At 38.0% G+C, this 25,688-nt stretch overlaps 1 protein-coding gene across 3 annotated transcripts in view; it reads left to right on the top strand.

Moving 5' to 3' along the window:
• SEPTIN10 (septin 10) overlaps positions 1-19,468 on the top strand; it is a 31,247-nt gene extending 11,779 nt beyond the window's left edge. For 2 of the 3 annotated variants that reach the window (XM_074909683.1, XM_074909692.1), the window contains 7 exons: positions 196-382; positions 4,564-4,725; positions 6,156-6,252; positions 6,821-6,989; positions 14,423-14,555; positions 17,276-17,463; positions 18,651-19,468. In XM_074909683.1, coding sequence (XP_074765784.1) covers positions 196-382; positions 4,564-4,725; positions 6,156-6,252; positions 6,821-6,989; positions 14,423-14,555; positions 17,276-17,463; positions 18,651-18,660 — 946 coding nt within the window. In that variant the 3' untranslated portion in view covers positions 18,661-19,468. The remainder of the gene's footprint in view (positions 1-195; positions 383-4,563; positions 4,726-6,155; positions 6,253-6,820; positions 6,990-14,422; positions 14,556-17,275; positions 17,464-18,650) is intronic. The other variant, XM_074909700.1, reaches the window with a different exon arrangement.
• Positions 19,469-25,688: the final 6,220 nt, after the last annotated feature.

Raw genomic sequence — 25,688 nt, 5'->3', positions numbered from 1 at the left:
TCTTTTTTGAGTAGCCTTTCAGAAATTAAGAACACTCTGTAGATTTAATCTTCTGCTGTACTGGGTAGGTACTTTAGCAGCCTTTTGACATGTAAAGAAAAAAAATCTTCAAAACAATACAAGAGGAATTCCTTTCTTAATCTGGCTCTGTTTAGGAGTAGCTAATCTCTGGTTGTTAAATTTTGTTTCTTACAGTTATCAGCCAATAGTGGATTATATAGGTGCACAATTTGAAGCCTATCTTCAGGAAGAACTGAAAATCAAGTGTTCTTTATCTAGCTACCACGATACTCGCATCCATGTCTGCCTCTATTTCATTTCACCTACAGGCCATTCCCTAAAATCCCTAGATTTGTTAACCATGAAAAACCTGGACAGCAAGGTAAGACTTTGAAACAGAGTTCCGAGAATTTGTCATTTTGTGAAGCATCTTGCTGCTTTTAAATTCTCTACCACATTTCAGTTCTGTATCTGTGTGTTTGGTTTTGGTATGTTTTTTGATTTTGAGATGTTTTCAGAATAATTTGGTTCCTCAGGTAGCTTGCAGTTCACCTGTTTTTTTTTTTTTTCCAAATCAAAAGGAGAGAGGCATCTGGCAAGAACTTTGAAAAAAGAAGCACAAGAAGGTTTAAAAAAAAAATTAGAACCACATCAACTTTACTTTTAACAAACCGTTAACATTTTACTGTGATTAGATAGGGTGCCCTCCATGAGTGCTGTAACATTTTTAATTAAGCTTGTTTCTAGTTCACTACCGAGTTTTGGGACTGCTGGAAAATTGACATAAAAAGTTTCACATCACTGTGAAGGTCTTTGTTATAGATTACTGAAGAGGGAAGTGCCATGAACAGAACACCCTGCCAGCATGGCTTTTTCTGAGATAGGCTGCATTAGTGTTTTAAACTTTACATCTTGATTTGTTTGGAAAGCTTTAAAATAGCAGTTTCTAGTGTGACTACTTGCACTTTCTAAATTTTTAACTTTCTTCCTCTAATGGAGCTTTGTGAACTGGATGAAGCTAAATGTTTAACCCATTTTAAGAAACCTTACATCATTTGGGATTAATTTGTTGAAATTTTGAGAAACTTAGAAACTTAAATGCATTTGCTCTTCCTCTTGTCCTTTCCTTTGTGCTTCACTAGAACCTCTCTTGCTAAATTTTCTTTCTGCATTCACCTGTTCACGAGATGTTTCTTCAAGAGGATCAAATCAGCTGTTTGTTCCACATTCGAGTTTGATGAGCACATTTGGTGTTTTTGTGATTTTGTTTGTGGATGTATTTTGCATTTTGAACTTTCTCAGTAGCACAGAGCAAGTGGAGGGCAGGTATGGTGGGACAGTGGTAAGGGAGAGCAGGATCCCTTCTTTCTGCTATGATGTTGGTTTATGTCAGATTAAAGTGTTTGTGAAACCACTCTCTAATATGCAGTGATAACTAAAGAGCCTTGATACTAGGAAATGGGACAGTTTCATGGAGCATTTTGTTCTCTGAGTTTTGAAGTTGGAGGCTGTGTTAAACCACAAAAGTACTTGGTTTCTAGGTTGCGCCCCCTCTTGACTGAACTCGCTGTAAAACAAGTGTTTCTTCCAAAATAAAATGAAATAGATCCATGACTCCCAGCATCATGAGAAAATATTTTTCCATCAGGATAAACCAAAAATAATTCTGCTTTAGGGGATTTTAGCTTCTAGTCACCTACTCTAAATATTTTTGATTCTGCTTTGGCTCAGACAGAACATGAAGGGCATGTAACTTTGTTGTTTTAACCCTTTGCAATGGATTCTACATTCTGATCTTAGTACAGAGATATATAGAGATATATATATATATGTATACACACACACACACACAAAAATACTTTAACTGTAGTTTGTTTTCCGTCATTGTGAACCGTGTTTGTGATGCTTTTAGTACTGCATTCTCCTAGTGGCAATTCAGAACTCGGGATTTCCCAGGATGTAGAAGTCCCTGGGTGCTGAGTACAGGGTTCCATAAAGAGAAGGTGGCACAGCAACATGCATACACCAAGTGTACAAATCTGTGTCAAAAGTTGTTTTCAGTTTTTTCCAAAATCCCCCACAGTGTACACTGTTACATTTGTTATGGTCTGCTTGGTACAAAACAAGACTAGATTATACAGCTCAGCCATAAAGAGGATTCTTGGAGTAGGATATGGTCATCCTATACTCCCTGGGAGAAAAAACCAGATGTGTCTGTGGGCAATTAATTTTTTCTCTATTACTTATAAATTAGATGACTAGCTAAGAATTTGGCCTCTAGCTTTTAGACATTGGAAAGTCCTGTAGTTTTGTTTAAGATTGATCACTACAGAGCAGCCAGGTTTCATTCACAGATTAAGGGAATCTTCTGTATGCTTTCTTGCTGGGAACTAATGATTATTCAACTAGTAGATCTGTGTTTTTAAGTCATTCTTGCAGAATTACAGATTACTGGTAAATCAGGAAATTACATGAATGTACCTCGTGGGGTTTGAGGTTTTTTTTTTCTTCAAAATAATCTTTGGAAATTTTTGCATTGATACATAGAGATACACTTAAATCAGCCTGCAAGATATCAACCAATAATAATTTCAAGTATATGTATTTTTTTTTCCTTCTCTATGGCATAAAGGGGCAGCAGATGTTTGACCTCAATGTAAGGTGTTACATGAAAATTTTAATTTAGAGTAACAGCATGTTTTCTAATTGCGGGGCAAAGCAATTCTTTGCAGTTCAGGCAGAAGTAGGATCAGAGGGCTGAATTTGGTGCTAGCAAACAGAGAAGTAACGTCCATGGATAAAGTGTATCCTGGTGACTTTGTATGGTCATTTTGCTCTGTTACTGAATGAGGCAATCTTGGCTACTTCTTGCCATTGTGCATGCTTAAGTGTTTTGGGCAACCAGTTCCCTGGATGAGGGCACTGATTTAAATTGAAAGCTAAAGATTTTTGCTTGGTTAGGGAACTGATCAAGCTGAAAAGTAATCTGTCTCCTTGGATGTCTGCACAGATTTTAGTTTGACCTGGCAAAAGCAGCTGCGGGCAAGGGAAAGAGGAAGGGCAGGACTGTTGTTTTTATTTTATTATGGAGTTAAAGCGATTCTGTATTTAATGGCCTATAGCTGTAGGAAAATTCAGTTTTGTAGTTGTTGAGCATTGTAGCTGGGGAAGAGGCTGGACGGGAGTCATTTGGTTTCCAAGTGAGTAGTAGGCACAGGAGGAAGCACTGGGACTTGGGGCACACATATGCGGTCCAAATCAATATAGTTTTAAGTCTCTTGTTAGTACAAATGTGTGCTTTCAATTAATGTTATTCTTGGATGAAAGTACTGAGATACTAGTTTTCAAGTAAACCATAGATGCTGCAAGCAGAAATTAATTTTGTTTAACAGATTAAGTGAATCTAAATTTTGTTAATTATCTAAAGCCAGAGTAGTATTGCTTTTGAATTTTAATACAGTGCTTGTGATTTAACATCAGTGTTGATAGCTGTAATCACATTTTCTGGCGATTTTGCTTTTCTTTTGTTACTGGTCTCCTCAGTAGTTTTTCTCTGCTATTTATTATCTAAGATAGTCTCTCCTAATTAATGAGTGCTTGAAAAACTTTAATGTTGAAAAGACAGGGTAAAAGTTAATTTAATTCTGAGGACTCTGAATTCCATCCATTTTTAAAGCTGTATGATAGGAAACCTAAATTGATGTCCCTCAGCTAATTTGGTTGAAGCTGTGAATTACTCCTAGCTGTAATAGATTGTTTATACAATTCTAAATTTACTCAGTTATTAAAAAAAAATGTTCTAGCATTTTATTTGATTTTTAGATATTTTACCCCATGCGTACTTAGGTTTTGTATGCTAGGTAATTAAGGACTATCATGGAATAATCTGAGAGGTCATACTTTGGAGTTGGCATGTTTTCTTTTTTGGTTAGTACAGAAGACTTATTTCAAAAACATCCATCCGTTCTTGAGATTCCATGCTGGACACTTCCATTCAGACATAGTATTCTGAAGAATAAAAAGAATGCATAAGGGGTTTTTTTTGGTGTGTTTTTTGTTTCTTTCCTCCTTCCCTTTTGCATCTGTGATCAAGGACCTCTATAAAACTCTTGTCTTCTGAAATCTGGAAGAATTATTTGTATTGTTCTTCCAAAATATTTGGACATTGGCATTAATTCTGGTTCTGAAAGTGCATGTTTTGGAAGTGGTGACAGTATTTTTGAGAAAAATTCAGCATCTACTACCTTCCTAAGGTACTGTCATAACTATTTTAGGAAATGGGGGTGTTCTTTTGAGCACTTCACTGTGTGAGACCCTCTTCCTTGTTCTTTTCTTAGAATCAATAAATTTTAAGGGAGTATATTAAATAATCTATTGTTATTTTGTTAATTTATGCCACTGAATGTATTTTTCGTGGTTTGTGAAGCTTTGATATCAATTGATGGAAAACTTTGGACTGCAGGGGAAGTTTTAAAGGGTTTATCACCAAACAATTTAATTTATAAAAGATGTCATCTCAAGATTGAAGCCTTACACATTTCATATAATTTGTATCATTAATAGGTGAACATTATACCAATCATAGGCAAAGCAGACAGCATTTCTAGAACCGAACTACAGAAGTTCAAGAAGAAAATAATGAGTGAATTAGTTAGTAATGGTGTCCAGATATACCAGTTTCCAACTGATGATGAAACCGTTTCTCCAATTAATACCATCATGAATGTAAGTATACGACAAAAACATTGATATTTCAGTACTAAAGCATTAGTCTCTAATGCCGGTTCATGCCTGTTCTTTCATCATTATTTTGAGGCTTACAGGTTTGTATGTAATAAGTTCATTTGTTTATTTTTCTCTCTGCTTAGAAAGCTCTTATGTTTGTTTGTTTGTTTTTCCCTACTCATCAGTATCCCTGTCCCTCTGCTGTTGATACCTCTTCTCTTAGGAGGCTTTTTCTTTTCTGTCTCAGCAACAGAAGAGAGATTCTCACTCATAGATACTCTTTCTAATTTCTGGATAATTACTAACATAGATGGACAGATTGGCTTCGCTCTTTTCCTCAGCAAATACTACTTGCATCTGTTAGGGAAGATACTCAAGTGCCTTGTTTCTCCAGTTTTCTCTGGTCTTTATGATAGCAAGCCTTCCTTCTGCTTTTTCTGTTTATTTAGTACTTTCATTTGTAATTAGGACAAAATTTCTCTGGGAATTGCATATGTCTGTAGATGCACACAAACATGTGTTTGCACGTACTGGGGTTTGGAAGTAGGGAGGAGGAGCCAGTATGCCACTGTGTATGGCTCTGCAGACCTAACCTCTGTCAGTTGTGCCAGGCACTCGGGATGTGCAGGTTGTTGTTCAGTAATAGGCCCTTCTGCTCTGGGGAAAGGTGGTGGTCTGTAACTTACCCCTTCCATGCTCTGCTAAGGATTTATTTTCCAGTCAATGATACCTTTTTTTTATTTGGTCAGTTTTTGTGAGTCAACACACAGGCAATCAGTATTCAGCCTGTATTTCTGGCCATTTGGCTGAGCCCACAGCAGCAACCATCCCTCGGGTTGGAGCCTGTGATCGTCTCATGGCTGTTACGGGGGATATGAACTCTGGCTAAATGTGAATCAGAGGGATGTATTCTGGAGTGGTTTTCTACTTACTGCTGATACTCTTCCTAAGGCTGCTCAGGATGTAGCTGGCCACCTTTACCACTGGGGCAAACTTGCTGAATCATGTCCAACCTGTTGTTCACCAGGAATCCCATGTATTTTTCTGCAAAGTGCTTTTCCAGACAGTCAGGCCCCATCGTGTGCTGGAGCACGGGGTTATTCCTCCTGATGTGCAGGACTTGCCATTGTTCCCGTTTGAACTTCATGAAATTCCTGTTGGCTCATCTCTCCGGCCTGTCAAGGTTCCTCTGAGTTGGCAGCACACCCACCTGGTCTATCAACTGCTCCTCCTTGTTCTGTTGCTGTAACTTGACTTTTGTATTGTTAGTTTGACTAGCTACAGAAACCAGTGGTTTCTGGTTTGAAACTGCTTGTTGGCTTTTCCTGAAATGGTGGGTTTTTTCCCCTAACATATTTCTGAAGTGTTTCCTTTTTAGTTCTGACGTAAGAATGCTGAGAGATAAGACTGTATTTGTGTGACTCTTACAGGGGCATTTGCCGTTTGCTGTAGTAGGTAGTACGGAAAAAGTGAAAGTTGGAAACAAAATGGTGAGAGCTCGTCAGTACCCTTGGGGCATTGTAGAAGGTAAATGAATTTTCAAAGGTATTTTTGTGAGATTTTTTGTTGAAGTATAAAATTCACCAATACTAAAATGGGCAGGTATTGTCCAATGATGCCATATTAATTCTATTTTGGATCAACAGTTTAAGGAGTTGAGCAATTAGTAGTTGAGGTGTGCACTAACTGGTAGTTTTATCAGCACTGATGCATCCCTGGAATCAAGCTATGAGATGGTGTATGTAATATTTGGGTAGGTTAGTATGGTGGCAGTGCCTCTAGCACTACCAGGTTTCAAAGTTTTATGATTACTGATTTTATTGTCAGTAAAGAAGAGTGAAAAAAGAAAGAAATTTATCAGTGTTCAACTTGAACAGGAAATCAGGATGTGTTGGAGCATGTTCACCAGTACTTACAGTTAGTGCTTCAATGTGTATATTAGAAATTATAAGAAAGTATAAGAGGTATAATAACAAGATACCTTTTCCTGGTAGTATAATTAGTAACCAAAATAAATTAATCTCAGTGCTGTTTAAAATATATTTTGACAATTTTGCTATTTGCACATAATAATCTTTCTCTTTTAACTGTTCAGTGGAAAATGAGAACCACTGTGACTTTGTAAAGCTTCGCCAGATGCTCATTTGCACAAATATGGAAGACTTAAGAGAGCAGACTCATGCACGACATTATGAGTTGTACAGACGCTGCAGACTGGAAAAGATGGGCTTCAGAGACATTGGTCCTGAGAACAAACTAGTCAGGTAAAGGACTTCATGTGCAGCACTTGCTTTCAGCATCTGTTCACTTCGCATTTGACCGTATCAACCCAATACAGAGCAGGGTTCATACACAGAATAGATTTTCTACGAGGAAAAGAATTATTTTTTTTTAATCAGAGTAATTATGTAGCTGTTCATTCAGTTATCTTCATGGAGAAGTATATGGGATTATATGACCATTGCTTTTAAAGGCATACAAGCTAGCCGTATTTCTGAAATCTTTCTATTTTAGAATAAATCTGGAGATTTTTATTTTTGTCATGGAGAATGTCAGTTTTCTTCAGGTGCATGCACTTTTATGCCTTTTAAATTATTTTCATTATATATTAGCATGCTGTTTTACTTTCTCTCTTAATAATGTCTGATTCTGAACAGTGGTTTGGTTGGACTCAAAGTTCAGAAGGAACTGAAGTAAAAACATTTCCAACATCATTGGTTACACTGTTGGCTTCCCACATTATCTGCCACAATAACAAATGTCTAGCCTTTTCAGATCAAGAAATCTCTTGCTAGATTGGAGAAAGTTAATAGAGGATTCCAAAGGAAAGTTAAGCAGAGGGTTACGCTTGGTTGTTTAATGTAGTAAAGCTGTTTCCTGCAGGAGGTATTTACAATTTCTATATATAGTTTGTTTAGTATTTTATTTCTAATTCTGTTATCTCCGTCCCCCTATTCCAACTTCCTTTAGTCATTTTATGCATGGGACTGTTTTTGTAAGTGGTTAGTATCCTGACGGGGAAGAACTGATGCTTCAGGAGTTGTTGAAGCCTTCACAGTTTAGCAGAATGCTATTACTGCATAGTCATGGTGGGGAATACCAACTTAAACCAGAGCTTTTCCTCACAAACATAAAAATTGTCTTTGCAAAACCCCTAAACAGTTTGCATTTTACTGATGGTATAAAGTGGCAGGTTTGTATCAGAATGTCATAGTATTTTATGCTTCAGAAGTTGGTTTAGAAATGTGTTCCTTCATGGAGATACAGAAAAGCTAAATTCCCTTTGGTGTATAGTTTTTATGTATGGCCCACTAAATATCAGTTTATTGAGAGCTTTGTGGTGAGACAATACACTTAATTACTTTTGGTATGTCATTGTTTTGGAAGGATGAGAATAGGTATTCCATAAGAATCTAGAAAAATTAACATTTTCCCAGATTTACTTTGTCAGGAAGAGAAAAGTGGGACTGGATCTAGGATGTGTGGTTGTCCCTCAGTTATGTGACATAGTGAATGACACTGAAGTCTGAAAGAGAAGGCATTTGGTCTTTTGGGAGACACATTTTATGATACTGTAAAAAGGGAAGAGTATTTAGAGGATCTGTATGTAGTGTAATTAGCAGACTACTGTAGCCTTACCTCTAAGGTGTTTTATGAAGCTACTCAGGAAATGATAAAAAGTGTCATCCTCAGCAGTGTGATAGAAAACATCTCTTTCCATGGAGGGAAGTTCAGTGCTTCCTGTTTTGCTGACTTGTGAATTAAAGTGTCTTTCAGAATAGGGACTATCCCATTCTTCCAGGCAAAAATGTGTTACTGAATTATCATCCTCTTTGTCCTTGAAGATTTTTACGATATATACACATGGCTTCTACGAGCTGTAGTTCTAAAGTATAGTTAATGTTGCACAGCAGTATATGACTAATGATTAAAATTTCATGCTACTTGCATAAATAACGATCAAAATGCATGTTGAAAAGTTGTGTTTTGTACCTGTGATGTAGCTGTCCAAATACTTAATTTGGCAATATGAATTGGGTTATTTTACGTAAATTTAGAAAATTTCTGCTAGACTTGAATAATTGGCTGATTTTACTGCACTGGGGTTTGTAGCATATGAACATTGTGTTGTGGTTTGAGCCTGGAGGGCAACTGAGCACCATGCAGCTGCTCACTTACTCCTTCCCATGGCATCTGCTGCACTGTGGACCTCCATGGGTGACAAGGGGGCGGCCCTGCCTCTCACCATGGGCTGCAGGGGGATCTGCTCCAGCGCACTTCCTCCCCACTTTCCTCTTCCTCCTTTCTTCCACTGACCTTGGTGTTTGCAGAGGTGTCCTCCTCGCAGCTCCTCCTCACAACTCCAACTCTTCCTCTCAGGTTTCCCTTCTTAAATATGTTATTACAGAGGCACAGCCACTGTCACTAATTGGCTCAGCCTTGGCCAGAGGCGTGTCCAACTTGGAGCCAGGGGAGCTTCAAGAAACTTCTCACAGGAGCCACCACTATAGTCCTCTCCCACCGTTACGGAAACCCTGGCACACACACACAAACCCAACACACGTTGTGGGCTATTAATTCTTCTGCTTTCAGGACACTTGAGTAGCTAACATGCTGTGCCTTTTGGCATGTTGTGAAAAAGCTGCCTATGAAGTTCCTGTACCACTTTTTTGCATTTAAAAGTACAACAGTAGTTTATTCATACAAAACTGTACGCCACTGCAAAGCAAAACCAAATTACTGGATTTTCAGCTACTTTGTGAGATAGCTTGTGGGCAGACATCTGTAAAGTCTTTCACTCTTACATGTGAAAAAACATGTTGGCAAGCTTTATTTTTTTAATGGGAGACATTGAAAGAGATGATTTCAGCATACAACGGAAGAATATATTTGCATCTTTATTACTAGGTGTGAGGAGGGAAAACAAGTAGTAGTAGTCTGAAGTGACTGTCTTGTTTACACTTTTAAACATACCTATTCCCTAATCCTATGCTTCTTTTGAATTTGTGTCATAGTAACTTTTTAATTTGTTTATTTGCAATTGCATTCTAAGAATTAACTTTTTCATTAACCAGATTTCCATGGTAAATGAAATTTACATGATTAGTCTGTTAATCTCTCCCTAATAATTTATGAGCCAACTCTTATTTTCAGACTTCAGTAAAGGGTTGGATGCTTCCAGGGGATTACATGGTTAGTGTTCTCACTGCAGGAAGAGCAGAAGACCTCTGCTCCTACCAGTTGTTGGCCAGCCAATGTGCATTTATTGTCAGTAAATCATTACCTCTGAATGAAGTACTGTTTTTTGAAACTCTTGGAAGCTTGGCAGTACTGCAGTAGGATGAGAAGGTCACGGGTGGTTTGGAAGTAGTTATGGCTACTGCACATGAAAGGTCCACACAAGTACTCACAATAAGTAAAGAATATTTAGGAAGTATGGAGGGGCACTAATTGCATAGTTAAAAAGGTCTAAGGATGTAGGCAGGACTTTGAGTATTATGATCATTGAGAGAACAGAACATAAAGTAATCCATAAGAATTTGGGCTATTAATTCTTCTGCTTTCAGGACACCTGGTTTATTACTAGCATTTTATCAAACCATTATTTATTTAAACTGGATAACAATAATTAGCATAACATAAATTAACGGGTAATTGGGAATTTACTTAATCTCATTAATTTACCTCACAAATACAATATACAAAGTTTTTTATGAAGAATTCAATCTTATAGTGGGGTATCATTCCAGAAGGTCATGAGAGTTACGGTATATGTATGTACCATATCAGAATAAAATATAAAATGTGGTAAACCACTTTAAAAATGAAGAATCCACCATATGGTACTTCAGGATTTGTTGAAAAAAGCCAAAGATTGATACTCAGGCTGTATGCTTGCATATTTTGATTTTCTGATGTTAATCATTCTCTTGTTTAGTTGTTTTTCTGTGCTCAAAATTACAATTTGTTCTTCATCATAATTGCAGTTAAACATAATTGTAACATAAACATCTCAGTTTCTCAATATGGGAGCAATCAAATATTCCATGCTTTATTCCTCCCTGAAACTAGGACATTCAGACCTTGCAGTTCTTGAACAAAAACATGTTTATTTTTCAGTCTATTTTGAGGATGATGACAGAAAACCAGGAAGGATTCAGTGATGTGCATAAGTTTACATGTAAAGGAACGTTGCTATGACTCTCATTATCTTTTCTAAGAAAGGAAACCTAATATCTGAAAGGCTATTAGACCTCTTCCTTAAGAAGCCATTTGAGAATGGAGTTCAATATAATGACAGAATATCAGGTTGGAAGGGACCTCAAGGATCATCTGGTTCAACCTTTCTTAAAAGTGTCTAATGTTGAGTAATCCACCACTTCCCTGGGGAGATTATTCCAATGGCTGATTGTTCTCATTGTGAAAAATATTCCTTTTATATCCAATTGAAATCTCCCCGGGAGTAACTTGTACCCATTACTCCTTGTCTTTCCATGTGACTCCTTGTAAAAAGGGAGACTCTATCTTCTTTGTAGCCACCCTTTAAATACTGGACCATGGCGATTTGATCTTCCCTAAACCTTCTCTTCTCAAGCCTGAAAACCCCTGATTCTCCCAGCCTTTCCTCACATGGCAGGCTTCCCAGTGCCTTGATCATCTTTGTGGCCCTTCTCTGGACCCTCTCCAGCCTGTCCATATCTTTTTTGTATAGTGGGGACCAAAACTGAACACAGTGTTCCAGGTGTGGCCTGACAAGTGCTGAGTAGAGTTAATCTGACCAACTGCAGACCTTTGCATTTGAGCTAAATATTTTATCCTCCTTATGGTAAGACTGAACTGCATCCAAAATATCTGTTTTTCATGCCTCCAATGGGAAAATGGTAATTATTTCGATCTACCACATCCTTAGTATTGCTTAATAGCAACTTGGGTAGCTCACTAAGTCAAGGGACCATGCTAAAAATAGCTGCCACTAGTTAACTTTTAAATTTTTTAGTTTTTCTGATGTATCTTAATCGATAGTCGAAAATTATGCGAAAAGTTATGTGTAGTTTTCAAATTTGAAAGCTTTTTTAAATTTAAATGAACAAACTGTAAAATACTGTGTCAATACCTGTGTTGTTCAGAGGCACAAACATTGTGTTTCACTGAGGGTTGAATTAACTTCAATCAGTCTTTACTTATGAACAGAACACGTTTGATTTGCATCTTTATATTTAGGCTTCCATGTTCTAAATCTTGGGCAGATAGAAAACCTGTTATGTCACAAGTATGCATCTGCAGAAAGGTAGGTGATACTGCTGTTAAGAGTTACGTAATGGATTAGTAAGGTGTAGATTTTCTTCACAATCCCTTCCTTTCCTCCAAAAGCTCAATAAGTGTACTTGATTTAAATAATTATCTTTAGTGTCTTAATTTTGCAAGTGGTTTTGCACAGGGTATAAAATTCTAGAGGTTCAGCTCAGAAGAATGAGAGAACCTGTGACTTTGATTTTCATAATGTGCTATATGAGCAGCCATGAAACTGGACTTCAGGTAAACTGAAAAGTGTTTTACTGTGAGCAGTGGATGCAGTACTGTTGGAATCCCTTCAGGTGAACTATCTTCCACTCCTCCCCAAACCTCTTAAAACCAAAGGCTGTTTGGATCATTTTGTTGCTGATATGACAAACACAGGAGAGGAAAGTTTGTTTTAATTTTGTCTTTGTGATTTACAGAACAATTCAGTCCAGGGGGAGGGGGGTTTTAAAAATACACTTTTATTTCTCCCCTTCCTTATACATGTAATTTGATTACTTAGTAAGTCCAGTGTCTTCAAAGTTAATCTTTTACTAATTTGAAGACAAAATTACTTTTACCTGATTGAACTATCTTAGGCTGAGTCTAAAGTTGTCCACACAGTGAAATGAAGGTGGGATTGCAGCATGTTAGCTTAGTCTAGCACTTGCTCTAGCAGCTTTATCGCAACCAAAGGCAGCATGTCAGCTAGCAGAACTGACACAGGGCCTGAAAGTGTGTACACTGAGATTGCTAGCACTTGAAAAACCTGTGCAATAGCTTTATTGTTATTACATATGCTGTCTAAACATAATGATAGTATGAATGAATATACCTGTGTGAAAACTATGCCCTTGTTTCACGTATTAGATCCAATTTGAGGATAACCTAAGTTACTTCACAGCTGATTAAAAAAAATCCCACCAAACCCCAAAAAGGGGTTGTTCTGAATTTATTTTGTTGCAATATATTGCTCAAATAAGACAGAATAGGAAAAGTGACCTGACCCTGAGATCTTGCAAACATTGTCTGCATGTGTAACGTCAAGACCATTCTTCTCTCTCTTTAGATTATATTTTGAATACAGATAAGAAACTTTAGGATTTGGAAACTACCCAGTCATCATAAATTTAAGTACAGAAGAGAGCTGTTTAAGCTTCCTGTCGGTCTAAATAATTAAATTTTTAGATGCCCTTTTTTGTAAGTCTTTCCATTTATAAGCTGATCTAACAGAAATAGTGAAAGATGAGACTTAAACTGGTACAAAAGTGTGTATATGTATTAAAAATATAAAGCAAATTTAAATATTTGGTATATATTTATTTTAAATCAGTGGAAGGCAGGAGATACCTGGCAAAGGACAGTAACTCAGGATAGCTGAGAACAACTGACTAGTCAGCAGTCAGGAAGTATTAGAAGAGATAAATGGTGTAAGAACTCCCTGCCAGCACTGGGGTGATCACAGTGGTAGTATAGACCCTGAAAATGTCAAACCTCTACTAGTATATGAGTAATTTACCAGCATCTTTTAATTTGCTGTGATATGCTTTGATATGAAAGAAGTTTCTCAATTTCAAGTATCTGTTGTTTGCAGGAAAAAAATTGTCTTGTGTACTGAAATGTCTAGTAGGTAACTTTTCTTAAAAAAAAAAGGGGGGGGAGGGAGGCATGGATTTAAAAGTTATTTGCTCAACCATCTGAACTAGTTTCCACCTCCTATATAATTTAAAATATACATGTGGTATGTATGCAGTATATTAGCTTCTGTGAGAGGAGATTCAGGAAAACACAAGCAATCTTGAGATTTTGCCTGATGCTTGTTAGAAAGTAACCCTATCTTTTGGATGTTGAAATATGTAGGAAGTTGTATTTATTCTGTATTAGTGTATCTGCCGTATTTAAATTTTGACATTACATAAAGAGAATGCTGTATATTTTGAACATCCTGTTATTTTCCTTTTCATATATTTGTTTTGTTAGTTGTGTTAATGCTCCAGACGCATTAGTTTTGTAATGTCCTATTTTAAGACTGAGATTTCACAATATGGAAATTTTGGGAGGCTTTTGTGGCAATTTTGGGGTCTCATTAATAACTAACTTAAAGAAAATGTTATGCATGTTGGAGGCAGAAAATTACAACTCAGGTCTTCTAGAACATGAGATTCCTAAAGTGCTGTATTTACTTTGAAATGTAAATTATCCAGGAGCTGTTAGAATAAATAATTTTACTCAGGGTTGTTTAATAAAAATTTAGAAAAATAAGATACTTGCTTCTGTTCAGGTTTGTTTATGAATTTTTATGGGGGGAACTGTAGAAATTAATATTTCAGAAGAATATTAATTGTTCAAAAATATTCCAGATTGTTGGTTTTCCACATTGAACAAAGCAGTGAGACTTGCTTACATTTTTGGACTTCAGTCTACAGGAAGCGTATGAGGCAAAGAGACATGAGTTCTACCTTGAAATGCAAAGAAAAGAGGAGGAGATGAGACAACGGTTTGTGCAGAGAGTGAAGGAGAAAGAAACAATATTGAAAGAAGCAGAGCAACAGGTAAGCATGCTTGTCTGTTGGCCTTGAGTTTGTTTGCTGAGATTTGGAACAGCTAAGTTCTTAGCAAAATCACAACTAGTTGATGTTTATAAATTATTAATATTTTGAGGGCAGCAGTGCTTAAAAGCACATTGATTACAGATTGATTGGATTAACAGGTTGATTAGACAAGCAAACAAGAAGTCTTATGAGGAGCAGCTGAAGGAACTGGGGTGGATTAACCTGGGGAAAAGGATGCTGATGGGAGACCTTATTACTTTCTACAACTACCTGAAAGGAGGTTGTAACAAGGTGGATGGCAGTCTCTTCTCCCAAGTAGCAGGTAATAGAGTGAGAGGAAATGTCCTCAAGTTGCACCAGAGGAGCTTTAGATTGGATATTAGGAAAAATTTCTTCATGGAGAGGGTTGTCAGACATTGGAACAGGCTGCCCAGGGAAGTGGTTGAGTCACCATCCCTGGAGGTGTTTAAAAGACGTGTAGATATGGTGCTTAGGGGGATGGTGTACTGGTGAACTTGGTAATGTTAGGTTAATGGTGGGACTTGATGATCTTAAGGGTCTTTTCCAATCTGAATGATTCTATGATTCTATAAATGGCAGTCTTTTTTTAAAAGGAGGGAGCTTATGGTCCTTTGGTGGGTAGCTGGAACAAGTCAATAGAGTAGGAGGTGATATGATGAAGTAAGAGAGTGATGTTTGTAATGAATGCCTATTTCTTCATCTCCTCTAGCAGTATGCTGAGAAATATCTGTATGCCGTAGCAGCACAGTAGGTGCTTTTCATGCATAAATTGTTTTGTAAAACACAGGATTTCAGGGAAAAAAATCCCATGGGTTGCTTTTCAGGCCTAGAGAGTGGGGCATGTACGTTTGTGTGACCTCCAATTATGAAATATAAGCTCAACCCTCATGTTGAGAAGTTTGAAAGTGCAGGGGTTTGTTTTTGTTGGTTTGGTTTTGTTTTGGCTTTAAAATCTCACATATTCCCAGCTGCCTTAAGAATATTTGGAGGTGTGGAATGTTTCTTGTATATGTTGTTGAAGATTTAGTCTTGTCAAGCTGAACTGGCAAAACAGGATCTTCTCACCTACTTTCTGCCAGACTCTATTATGGTCATGTGTATTTGTATTCAAACACTGACTTAATTGAAATTAGAAACCTGTCTGTATTTAACTTTCTTTTCTGTATATCAGTCTCCCAGCAGAGATAGAGCAGTTTTTTGTGGGGTGTTCAGATGCATGGTTTAAATAAAAAGAAGGATTAATACTTTTTTTTTTTTTCTAAATCTGTGAATCCCTCATGCTACTTGTGGAGGAAAAAAATCACGTTCAGTCTTTCTTAATTGAGGCTATCCAATTGGGAGAATACTTGGCCATGTTCAGAATAGGTCCAGCTAGGTCTTACACAGTATCTGTGTAAGATTTTTGATGTTTTCTGTCTATGATTTATACCAGGCAGTTTGCGAGCTCTGCATATTACAGTTGAGTTATGGCTATTTAGTTTTCTCTGTTCCTGATGTGGGAGAGTGATCATACAGTCACTCCTAAAGAGCATTTGTTGTATACTCTTGCTGCTTGTTCTCTGAGAAGTGTGTATGTGTATCTGGAAACAAAGGAAAACCAGGAATTTCTGTTGTACTTAAGATTGCTTTCACATCCTTCATTTAGAGGAAACTTGTAGCTTCAATGTGCAGCATTACTACTCCTGAGACATTGCTTAGGACCTTACTGTTTCTACCGTGAATAGTTTTTTTTTGGTATGCCTGTTTTTGCAATGCATCTGGTTAACTGTTGCAATTAAATAGATAAATTAATAGTATACATACATACACACACACACATATTTATTAAATCTGACAGCTCTGCTGTGTAGAACAGGCATACTGTTGTGTTTATAATCTTAGTTATTTCTTAGTTCCTTCTTTGAAAAAGATGGAAATAATTCTCTCTGATTTCTATACCAGTATAGCTGCACTCAGACTGACTTACACCAATCCACATGGATACAGAAGCAGGATTCGAGGACAGTTTGTGTGTGGGGAGGTGGGAGGTGAGGAGGGGTGGAGTACCCTTTGGTTATCATGTACAACTTGACAGTAGATTTAAACTGGTCAAAATGCAGCTGGAGAGTAAAATCCATTAATATGTCAGAAGAACAATCAATAACAGTTACTGCAGAAAAGCAGTTAACTTCTTGGAGCCCACAAGTAACTCCCCCAGCCAGACTTACTGTGCGTGTACATATTAATGTGTAAATGTAATTAATATACATATCAATATATATGAAAATCCATACCTTTGTAACTAAAGTGTGTATGATACTTTGTCCACTTGGTTTTAGGGAGGTAGATTCTACTTGACAGATCCTGATTCAACCTTTCTGTTAGTAATTGTTTCCCCTCTAAAGGCCTCCTTATTTTTGATATAATAAAGATATAGTTAAATCTAGTAGGAAATCTAATATTCACTTGGTGTCTTCTACGGTTTCCACCCATACTTTGTGTGTAGTAGCCTCGCTTCTATGAGAACAATCTGATAGGAATTATTATTTTTCTGGATTGTTGTTTTTTAGTCTTACCAGTTTTGGGAAAAGACTGCAATTTCTTAGCATTGTAACCCAAGTTGAGGTAGGTTTTACTGTTTGAGTGCAGAAGGGTTTTGTATTGTGACATCACCACCTTGTGTTACTAGTTGGAAATGTTTTTGTGCTTTCTTTAAACAGATACAGACTAAATTTGAACATCTTATGCTAATGCTTCAAGGAGAGAAACTGAAATTAGAGAAAATGAAAAAAGTTCTAGAAGATGAAATAACTATGTTTATTGAGAAGAAAGCAAATGCTGACTTACTCCAATCACAAGCATCTGTCTCTACCCCTGTTAGTCTGAAGAGAGACAAGGACCACAAAAAGTAAGTGCTGATGCTAGTCATTAGGGGCAGCAATAAAAAAATTCTTCGCATATCACTTTTATAGTGCAAAATTCAGTAATCTTTTAGAAAAGATGCAAACATGCTCCTATTCTGTTATGTGATGAGAAGACAGAAGTGTGTAAAATACCCTCATGATTGGATTTACTTTTAGAGTAATTGCTGTATGTTCTGTGAGCATGCATTCTTTTTTTTTTTTTCTTTTTCCATGAAAGAACAAAAGTTTTCGACTTGAACTCCTGTGCTTTGATGTCAGAGACGAAGAAATTGTGAATGTTCATGAACAGAGCAAGAGGGAGAGGGAGAAGTTAGAGAGGGAGAGAAATTCACCCAGGGAATTCCAGAAGTAGTATTTGATTGCAGCAGTCAGGTTTTGAATATAGGATATGTTAGCTTTATGAAGCAGTCTGACTGCTGCTGTCCCATAATACTAGATATGTCTTCCCAGAACAGATTTTTGAGATGCAAGGTAGGTAAAATTGGCTGTAAAATTGCACCAAGTGCAGAATATGACCTGATGAACATACCACTTTCTTCTCTCCCACCCACTTTCTCCACTCCCAAAAGAAAAGCTCAAATAAATTGTGACATTTCAGAACTGTATTCAAAAGTAATCTCCAGAACAACATGCACAGCTTCTTCATTTATAAGCATTGAATTAAATGTCCATATATAAACATTAAATTAAATTGAATTACATTTTTTCTCTTCCAAAACCAGAAGTTGGTTAACTGATTAATTTCCTTTCCTTTCCTTACAACTTTACTGCAAATAACATTAATATCTTACTACAACCGAAAGCAGATTTTTTTTGGTACAGAAATTATTCATAACTGCTAGATTATGAAAAACTTTGGAAGCTAGATGGGTGCACATATTGCCGCAGATATCTTCAAGACAGCTTTGACATTTTTGGGGTGTATACTAGCAGCCTGCTCATGTTTTTGCCAAAATTCATTGAATTTCAAGTAATGTTACTGAGTTCCTTTTCCTAGACTGCTTTTTCTGGATTTATATGCGAAAATGGCATTCTTGGTAACAGAAGTCATTATCTGCACTATTATGAGTAACTCTTAACTTCAGAAAATTTTTATATTTGTTCTTTCTGTTTTCTTTATTTCTTCAGAGTATGTTACAGTTTATATGCTTGCTTTGTTCTTCTGTTCCAGCTTTACATAATACTGATGCTAGAAGAAACAACATTGATAATTTCTCTTGAGGAGGCAATGATTCACAACATGCTTTTGGAGGTATAGGAGCTGCAGTTTCTTACTAAAAGATTTGGAAAATATCTCTTGTAGCTGCATGCTGTAAAAGAAGAATTTTGAAGTATGATCTGTACACGTACGGTGCGGCGACTACTGTCATTGCCATCATGGACTTTCTGTTGTGAGTCTGCCTTGATACACACTTGCCTTACATACGTGTGGCTAACTTGTTTTCATTTTAAGTACATTATACCAAAGAAAATGTCCTTGCCATAAACAGTACCATTCATAGTATAAATGCTGTATGTAATACAAAAGTATTCGGTGAATATATCCACTATAACCTTTCTAAAGAGTTACTTTCATATGGTATGGTATATTAGTCTACTAAATATTATTTAATACAATTGTTGACATAATTCAACCACTTACTGCTTTTGCTGACAGATTTTGTTTATAGGCTTTTATGTACAAGCACTGTCCTAAATTCCAGATATGATCTTCCTAATCAAAATTTATTGAGATACTTTGCAGTGCTGTACTGTTACATGATCGTTTATCTGACATTGCTAACTTAGTATGGAAAGTACCTATAACCTTTTGATGCTTGTGACTGTGGTATTCAGTTACAGCAGAGGCTGAACTTTACAAAAACTACTAACTACAAGAGCTTCAAGTTAATAGAAGTTTAAAATGTGTTTTATATTTTCAGTACCTGTGATAACTAATGGGAAACTATAAGAGGTGCAGTTCTCTGAAGTTGTTTTTTGCAGCTCTTTAAAAATGAAACACTAACTTGATAGAAATAAAATACATTGGTTTTGCTTAAGTGTTTTGGTTGTTCTGCTTCCTCTCCCTCCCACATAACTAAAACCAAGGAGTAATATTTCACATTAATCTGAAAACTGTAGATGTTTTGCATCTGTTTTAAAAATGTCTCAAGTGATTACTGATTGGAAAAAGAGGTGATTTGTGTGTAATGTGCCAGCCAGAAAGGCAGTATGACTTGTGATGTATTTGTCACATACCACTGTACTTCTCACAGAATCACAGAATATCTTCAGTTGGAAGAGACCCATAAGGATCATCGAGTCCAGCTCCCTGCTCCTCACAGGACCATTATAACTAACCCATATGACTAAGAGTGTCGTCCAGATGCTTTTTGAACTCTGACAGACTTGGTGCTGTGACCACTGCCCTGGGGAGCCTGCTTCAGTGACCAACCTTACCTTCTATTTTACTCACACAATGATGCATATTGTGTGATTGCTTTTCTTCAATTCAATCCCACAAAGCAATGGGAAGGAATAGATACTAAGATATATAAACCCTTTGTTGACCAGGAAAGGGTCAAATTCCTAATTGTCAGCTCCACAGGCCCAGCAGGCTGTAGCATAGGGGGGAAAGGTTAAGAGGAGATACCTATTTAGCCCACATACCCAGCATATAACTGATGCTTCTTTCAAGAGAAGAAAATGGGCCGGGGCCAGACCCAGTGATTGCTGTCTGATTGCTCCTTCCTGAGCAAAATGTAGCTTGATGAAAGACTATTTTTTTGTTTGGCTTTGTACCATTGGCTGGGCCATTTGCATCTGTTTGACTAGAAATAAAGGCATACAGCCTCCCTAAAGGAGGTAACAGCCAAATGAAAAAAAAAAAATCAGTTTTTTGAATTGAGCAGTAGATTTGGAAGTGTTATCAAGTGATCTTGAGCAGAATGTAATTACAATTAAGTGATGTGTACTGTCAGCATTCAGTTATCCCTGTGTGGGTTATTCCAGGCGCTGTTAGCTCAAGCACAGCTCTCATGAGTGTTATGAAACTGCATCAAAAGACAGAATTGGCTGTCTGTAGTGTGACCGCTTGGCTGAGGGCAGTCTGAGATGGTTAAGTGCTCTTTGACCTAAATAGCTTTGTGCCTGGCCAGCACTAGAGGATGTGCTGTGCTTTGACAGCTGGGAACCATGAATAGTATAACATGTACAGATACCATGTGTCTTGGTCAGAATGGGTTTACGTTCAGTTGCACGTGTTGGCCCTGCAGGACTCGGCAACAAAACTAGCACAGGCACCTGTGCAGGTCTTTGGAGCAGGTGACAATTAAAGGGAGTTTGCTCAGCTGTAGCACAAAATGATGTAGCATGAAATGAGAGAGCTGGTGGGTTTTTCTTTTTTTCCTGATACTCATCTAAGCAGTGGAGAGTCATCTGTAAGTATGGGAAATTCCATAGCTGTTTTGTTTAAGTTCACCTAAAGATGAGATATCAGATAAGTGCACGAGTGCACATCACACAGCCTGACAGTCAAATGCAGCTCAAAGAATTCTAAAAAACCAACGAACAATATCTCCTGAAAGTGAAAAATTAATAGTGGTAGCAAATAAAAATGCATGTGCCTCACTGTAGTTTATTAGCTATGTGCTTTTTAACTGAACAGAGAGATATATCTTGCAGATGAAACAGTTTTAGGACCATTTATTAAGGTCTCTTTATTGTTATGGTACCTTCTGCAAGTGACTATTGCGAGATTCCTTACAGCCTTTACAAGTCTGAAGCCTCTACCTTTTTAGATCCTTGCCTTAGGATACTTTCTGTATATATTTTGTATATTTATTCTTAACTATATCTTTAAAATTACTTAGGCATTCTGGCTGTGCCTTCTTGTGGCAAAGTGGTTTTATCTTAAATCTCCTAACAGTATAGCATTGCCTATATATTTGGTGTGAGAAACATACTTAGATTTGCATTGTGAAACTAGGTAAAGTATATACTGGTCTTCAAAAACTAAGAATGTATGGACATTGGAAGCAAGGACAGGCAACATGGAAGAACTACTGTTCAGATGAGATGCTGTTCACCACTGTAGGGAGAAAATTCACGCAGCCAAATCTTGATTAGAGTTCAAGCTGGCCAGCACTGTGAAGGACAACAAAAAGGGCTTTTAAAAATATGTTAACAGCAAAAGGAGGGTCAGAGATAACATTGGGCTGTTGCTTGATGGGGTTGGTCACCTCACAAATGGGGTCACAGACAAAGCAGAGATGTTTAAATGCCTTCTTCACCTCTATCTTCAGCGCTGATGATGGGTTCTGCGACCCCCAGAACCTTGTGTTGAAAGACCGTGACTGGGGGGATGATAAACTCTCAGCCGACCCTGAACTTGTTTGAGACTTGCTGCTCCAGCTGGATGCACATAAATGTGTGGGGCCCAATAGGTTTCATCCCAGGGTGCTGAAAGAACTGGCCTATGTTATCACGAAACCTCTCCATTATTTTTCATCTGTTTTGGAAGACTGGAGAGATCCCTGTTGACCGGAAGCTGGCAAATGTTGACCCAGTTTTCAAGGAGGGTACGAAGGAACACCCTGGTAATTACCAGCCTGTTGGTCTTGCTTCAGTGCCTGGGAAGATTATGGAGAAGGTTATTCTGGAGGTTACTGAAAAGCGCTTGAGAGGCCACACAGTCATTGATCATAGCCGCCATGGCTTCATGAGGGAAAGGTCCTGCTTAACTAACGTAATTTCCTTTTATGACAAGGTCACTCATCTAGTTGACCAAGGGAAGCCAGTAAATGTGTTTTGTTTGGATTTTAGCAAAGCTTTTGATACTGTCTCTAACAGTATCCTTCTGGACAAAATGCCCAGCAACACAGCTAGACAAATCCATACTACATTGGGTGACCAATTGGCTGACAGGTCAGGCTCAAAGAGTTATAGAAAATAGGGTTATGTCAGTGGGGTTCCCCAGGGCTCAATTTTAGGGCCAGTGCTAGTTAATGTTTTTATAAATGATCTGGATGCAGGAATTAAATGTACATTAAATAAGTTAGCTGGTGATGCTAAACTAGAAGGGCTGCAGACTCCCTTTAGGGTAGACAGATCTGGATAGGCTAGAGAGCTGGGCAATCACCAACCATATGAAATTTAACAAGAGGAAGTGCTGGATTCTCCACCTGGGACAGGGTAATCCTGGTTATATGTACAAATTAGGGGACAAGAGGCTCAAGAGCAGCCCCATGGAAAGAGATCTGTGGTTTGGGTTGATGGCAAGTTGAATATGAATGAACAGTGTGACCTGGCAGCCAAAAGAGCCAACCATGTCCTGGGGTGCATCAAGCACAGCATCACTGGCTGGTCGAGGGAGGTGATTGTCCCACTCTGCCCTGCACTGGTGTGGCCCCACCTTGAGCACTGTGTGCAGTTTTGGGTGCCTCAATGTAAGAAGGACATCACACTATTAGAGTGTGTTCAGAGGAGGCTGACCGAGATGGTGAAAGGCTTTGAGGGCCAGGATTACGAGGAGCTTGCTGAGGTCACTTGGTTTGTTCAGGCTGAGGGGTGGCCTCACGGCAGTCTGCAACTCCCTCAAGGGGGGCAGCAGAGGTGGGGGGCTGATCTCCTGTCTGTGGTGACCAGTGATAGGACATGAGGAAACCGAATGAAGCTGCATCAGGGGAAGTTCAGATTGGACATAAGAAAAAGTTTCTTCACTGGGAGAGTGCTTGGTCACTGGAACAGGCTCCCCAGCGCAGTGGTCACAGCACCAAGCGTGTCAGAGTTCAAGGAGCATCTGGATGATGCTCTTAGTCATATGGGTTAGTTTTAGTAGTCCTGCAAGGAGCGGGGAGTTGGACTCGATGATCCTTATGAGTCCCTTTCAACTTCAGATATTCTGTCATTCTAGGATTTTAACTTACGGAAACACAAGGCTCTTCCATAACAGCAACAACATCATCTCTATATAGAAAGGAAAATACTCAAAAGAAAAATGACTAATTTTTCAAGACCTTTGTGAAGGATCGTGTAATTCACATTCAGTGTATCACTGCAAAAAGTAATTTAGTGTAATTCATAGATACATAAATTACCTAACTAGATTTTTATACAGTAGTGAGGCATCTACCTCTCCTGGTTTTCTTTGCTAAATATAATTTGTAAAATCCAGACTCCAGCATCAGGACAACAAACCACTGATAGCTAGATATAGATACTTGCAGGATTTTAAACCAGAAAAAAAGGCTTCAACAGGATTTTCACTAGGGTGCGCTCGAAGAACACGTCCTTTGCTTTTGGGGAAAGGACTGTGGCACTGAGCAACTGTCACTTGTCCTGTAGCTGAACCTGCTTTTATCAGGGGAGTTGGAGTAGCTGATCTCCAGAGGCCCCTTCCAACACCGGCGATTCTGTAGTTCGGTAACTCATTTAGTGTGAGCAATTTTTTTTTTTTTTTTCACAGAAGAGAATATTAATCTATTTTCTGTAAAAACAAAGCTGTAAGCAGAGGAGGCAGTATAAAAGTAAGTGCAGTGAAAGCTCTGAGTTTATGTGGTTGATTATATCTGCTAGGGCATTAAAATGCTAAATCAGTCTTTATAATTTGAAACCTTAAGAATACAATTGCATCTCTTTCTAATCCAAAATCTTTTAAAAAGACTTCCAAGAGTAGTGTATGAAAAGAATTATTTTTCTTGTTGGGAAATAGTCTTTAGATGTGTAAGGGTGGTTTCTGGGTGATTATCCTGTGAACCTTAGATTTCTGAAAAAAGGTATTATGGAGCTGCACAAATGACTTTTGACATCAGGTCTTTAAGTATCTCTTCATTTTTGGTGTACCTGTACTTGTGATGCATAAGTAATCATCTCTCTTGGCACTTTCATGTATCGCAGTTTATTGGTCTAATTTTCATAAACAAGGAACCCACCAAACTAACGGTTTCAGAATGAAATTCTGTCTTCTAGCAGAAATTAGCCTTTCTCTCATTTTCATATCTAAGTATGTAGGATTTGGATATGTTCCTATTTATATATACAGGTCCATATATTTTTTATAAATGTACATGCACAGAGAGATAGATGCATCTCACTCCTGCCTGTCTAGATCTGAGTATATGGATATGCAGATCACTCACAACAAGTGCCACAGTTAGCCAAGAGTGGTCCCCAGGCTGCCTGATTCCTGATCAATTCAGGAAGCTATTTTAGTGCTTAACACTTGATCTTGATGCCTGCCAGCAGTTTCTGCGTTCCCTTGTGCTGCTAGTAGGAAATATTTACTACCACATTAGTCTGCATATTTTTGGAGCAGCTGATCCTTCCCACTGAGAAGAGGCTGCAAGGCAGAGCTCCCAGCACTCATAAGATTTTACTCCTCTGTCCTCACAGGGTGGAAATGTGGAGCTAGTCCTTTCCTCCACAGGAAGATGTTAACTCCTTCAGCTTAGAAAAGGCAGAGACCCTGGTAGTCATCCCACCTTTGGAGGGAAGAGAAAATAATTAGCATGTTTAGAAAGAGGACAAGAGGGTGCTTTTTGGACTAGATTTTTCATAGCTTCTCCTTACAGCTATTTTGTTGAGATGGTAGACGTTTAGTTAGCTTTGGGAATGCCACAGATGAGGTTTCATTCTCCCTTATCCTGGCAGTGTACAGACACTTGGTCCTTTTCGCCTTTTGGGGGAACATGATGGTCCCAGTGCCTTTTGGTAGAACCAGCTGAGCTGTCGGACAAGGTGCACAAACAGCCAGAGAGATGACACACACAAAACTGTCGTGACCTTTCCTCTAATGTTTGTTAGCTTCCTGTCACACCGTTAAGGACTCATTTGACTTGCAAGCTCCTGTGAAAAGTTCTTACTAGCTGCCGTATCTACTGCCAACACAGCAGGCAATGCTGATGGACTCTGCAGAGGAATACAAAATACCAGTGCTGTTTTATGACTGTGTGCACAGTAGATGAATGACATCCAAGCTTTGCTGCAAGGTCAAATCATTCTATACTCCTAACAATTTAAAATATGCACATGAGAAATAATTACATTGTCTATCCTGAGGAGTTTGAGATTGGCGTGTTTTACCTCCAAAGTTACAGAAGGTTTTTTTTCTCCTTTTAGCTTCTCAAGGAAAAAAATCTCTTAGGCAAGAAAGTATCTTCTGACTGCTTCTCAGTCTTCAATGTATTTATTCTCACAAAATATGTTAAGAACTTAGAAGATACTGCTTGAA

This window comes from Athene noctua, chromosome 1 (genome assembly GCF_965140245.1).
Source record: "Athene noctua chromosome 1, bAthNoc1.hap1.1, whole genome shotgun sequence".
In the NCBI taxonomy this organism is placed as follows: domain Eukaryota; kingdom Metazoa; phylum Chordata; class Aves; order Strigiformes; family Strigidae; genus Athene; species Athene noctua.
The sequence above is the reverse complement of the archived record's forward strand: the minus strand, read 5'-3'. Positions and strand labels throughout refer to the sequence as shown.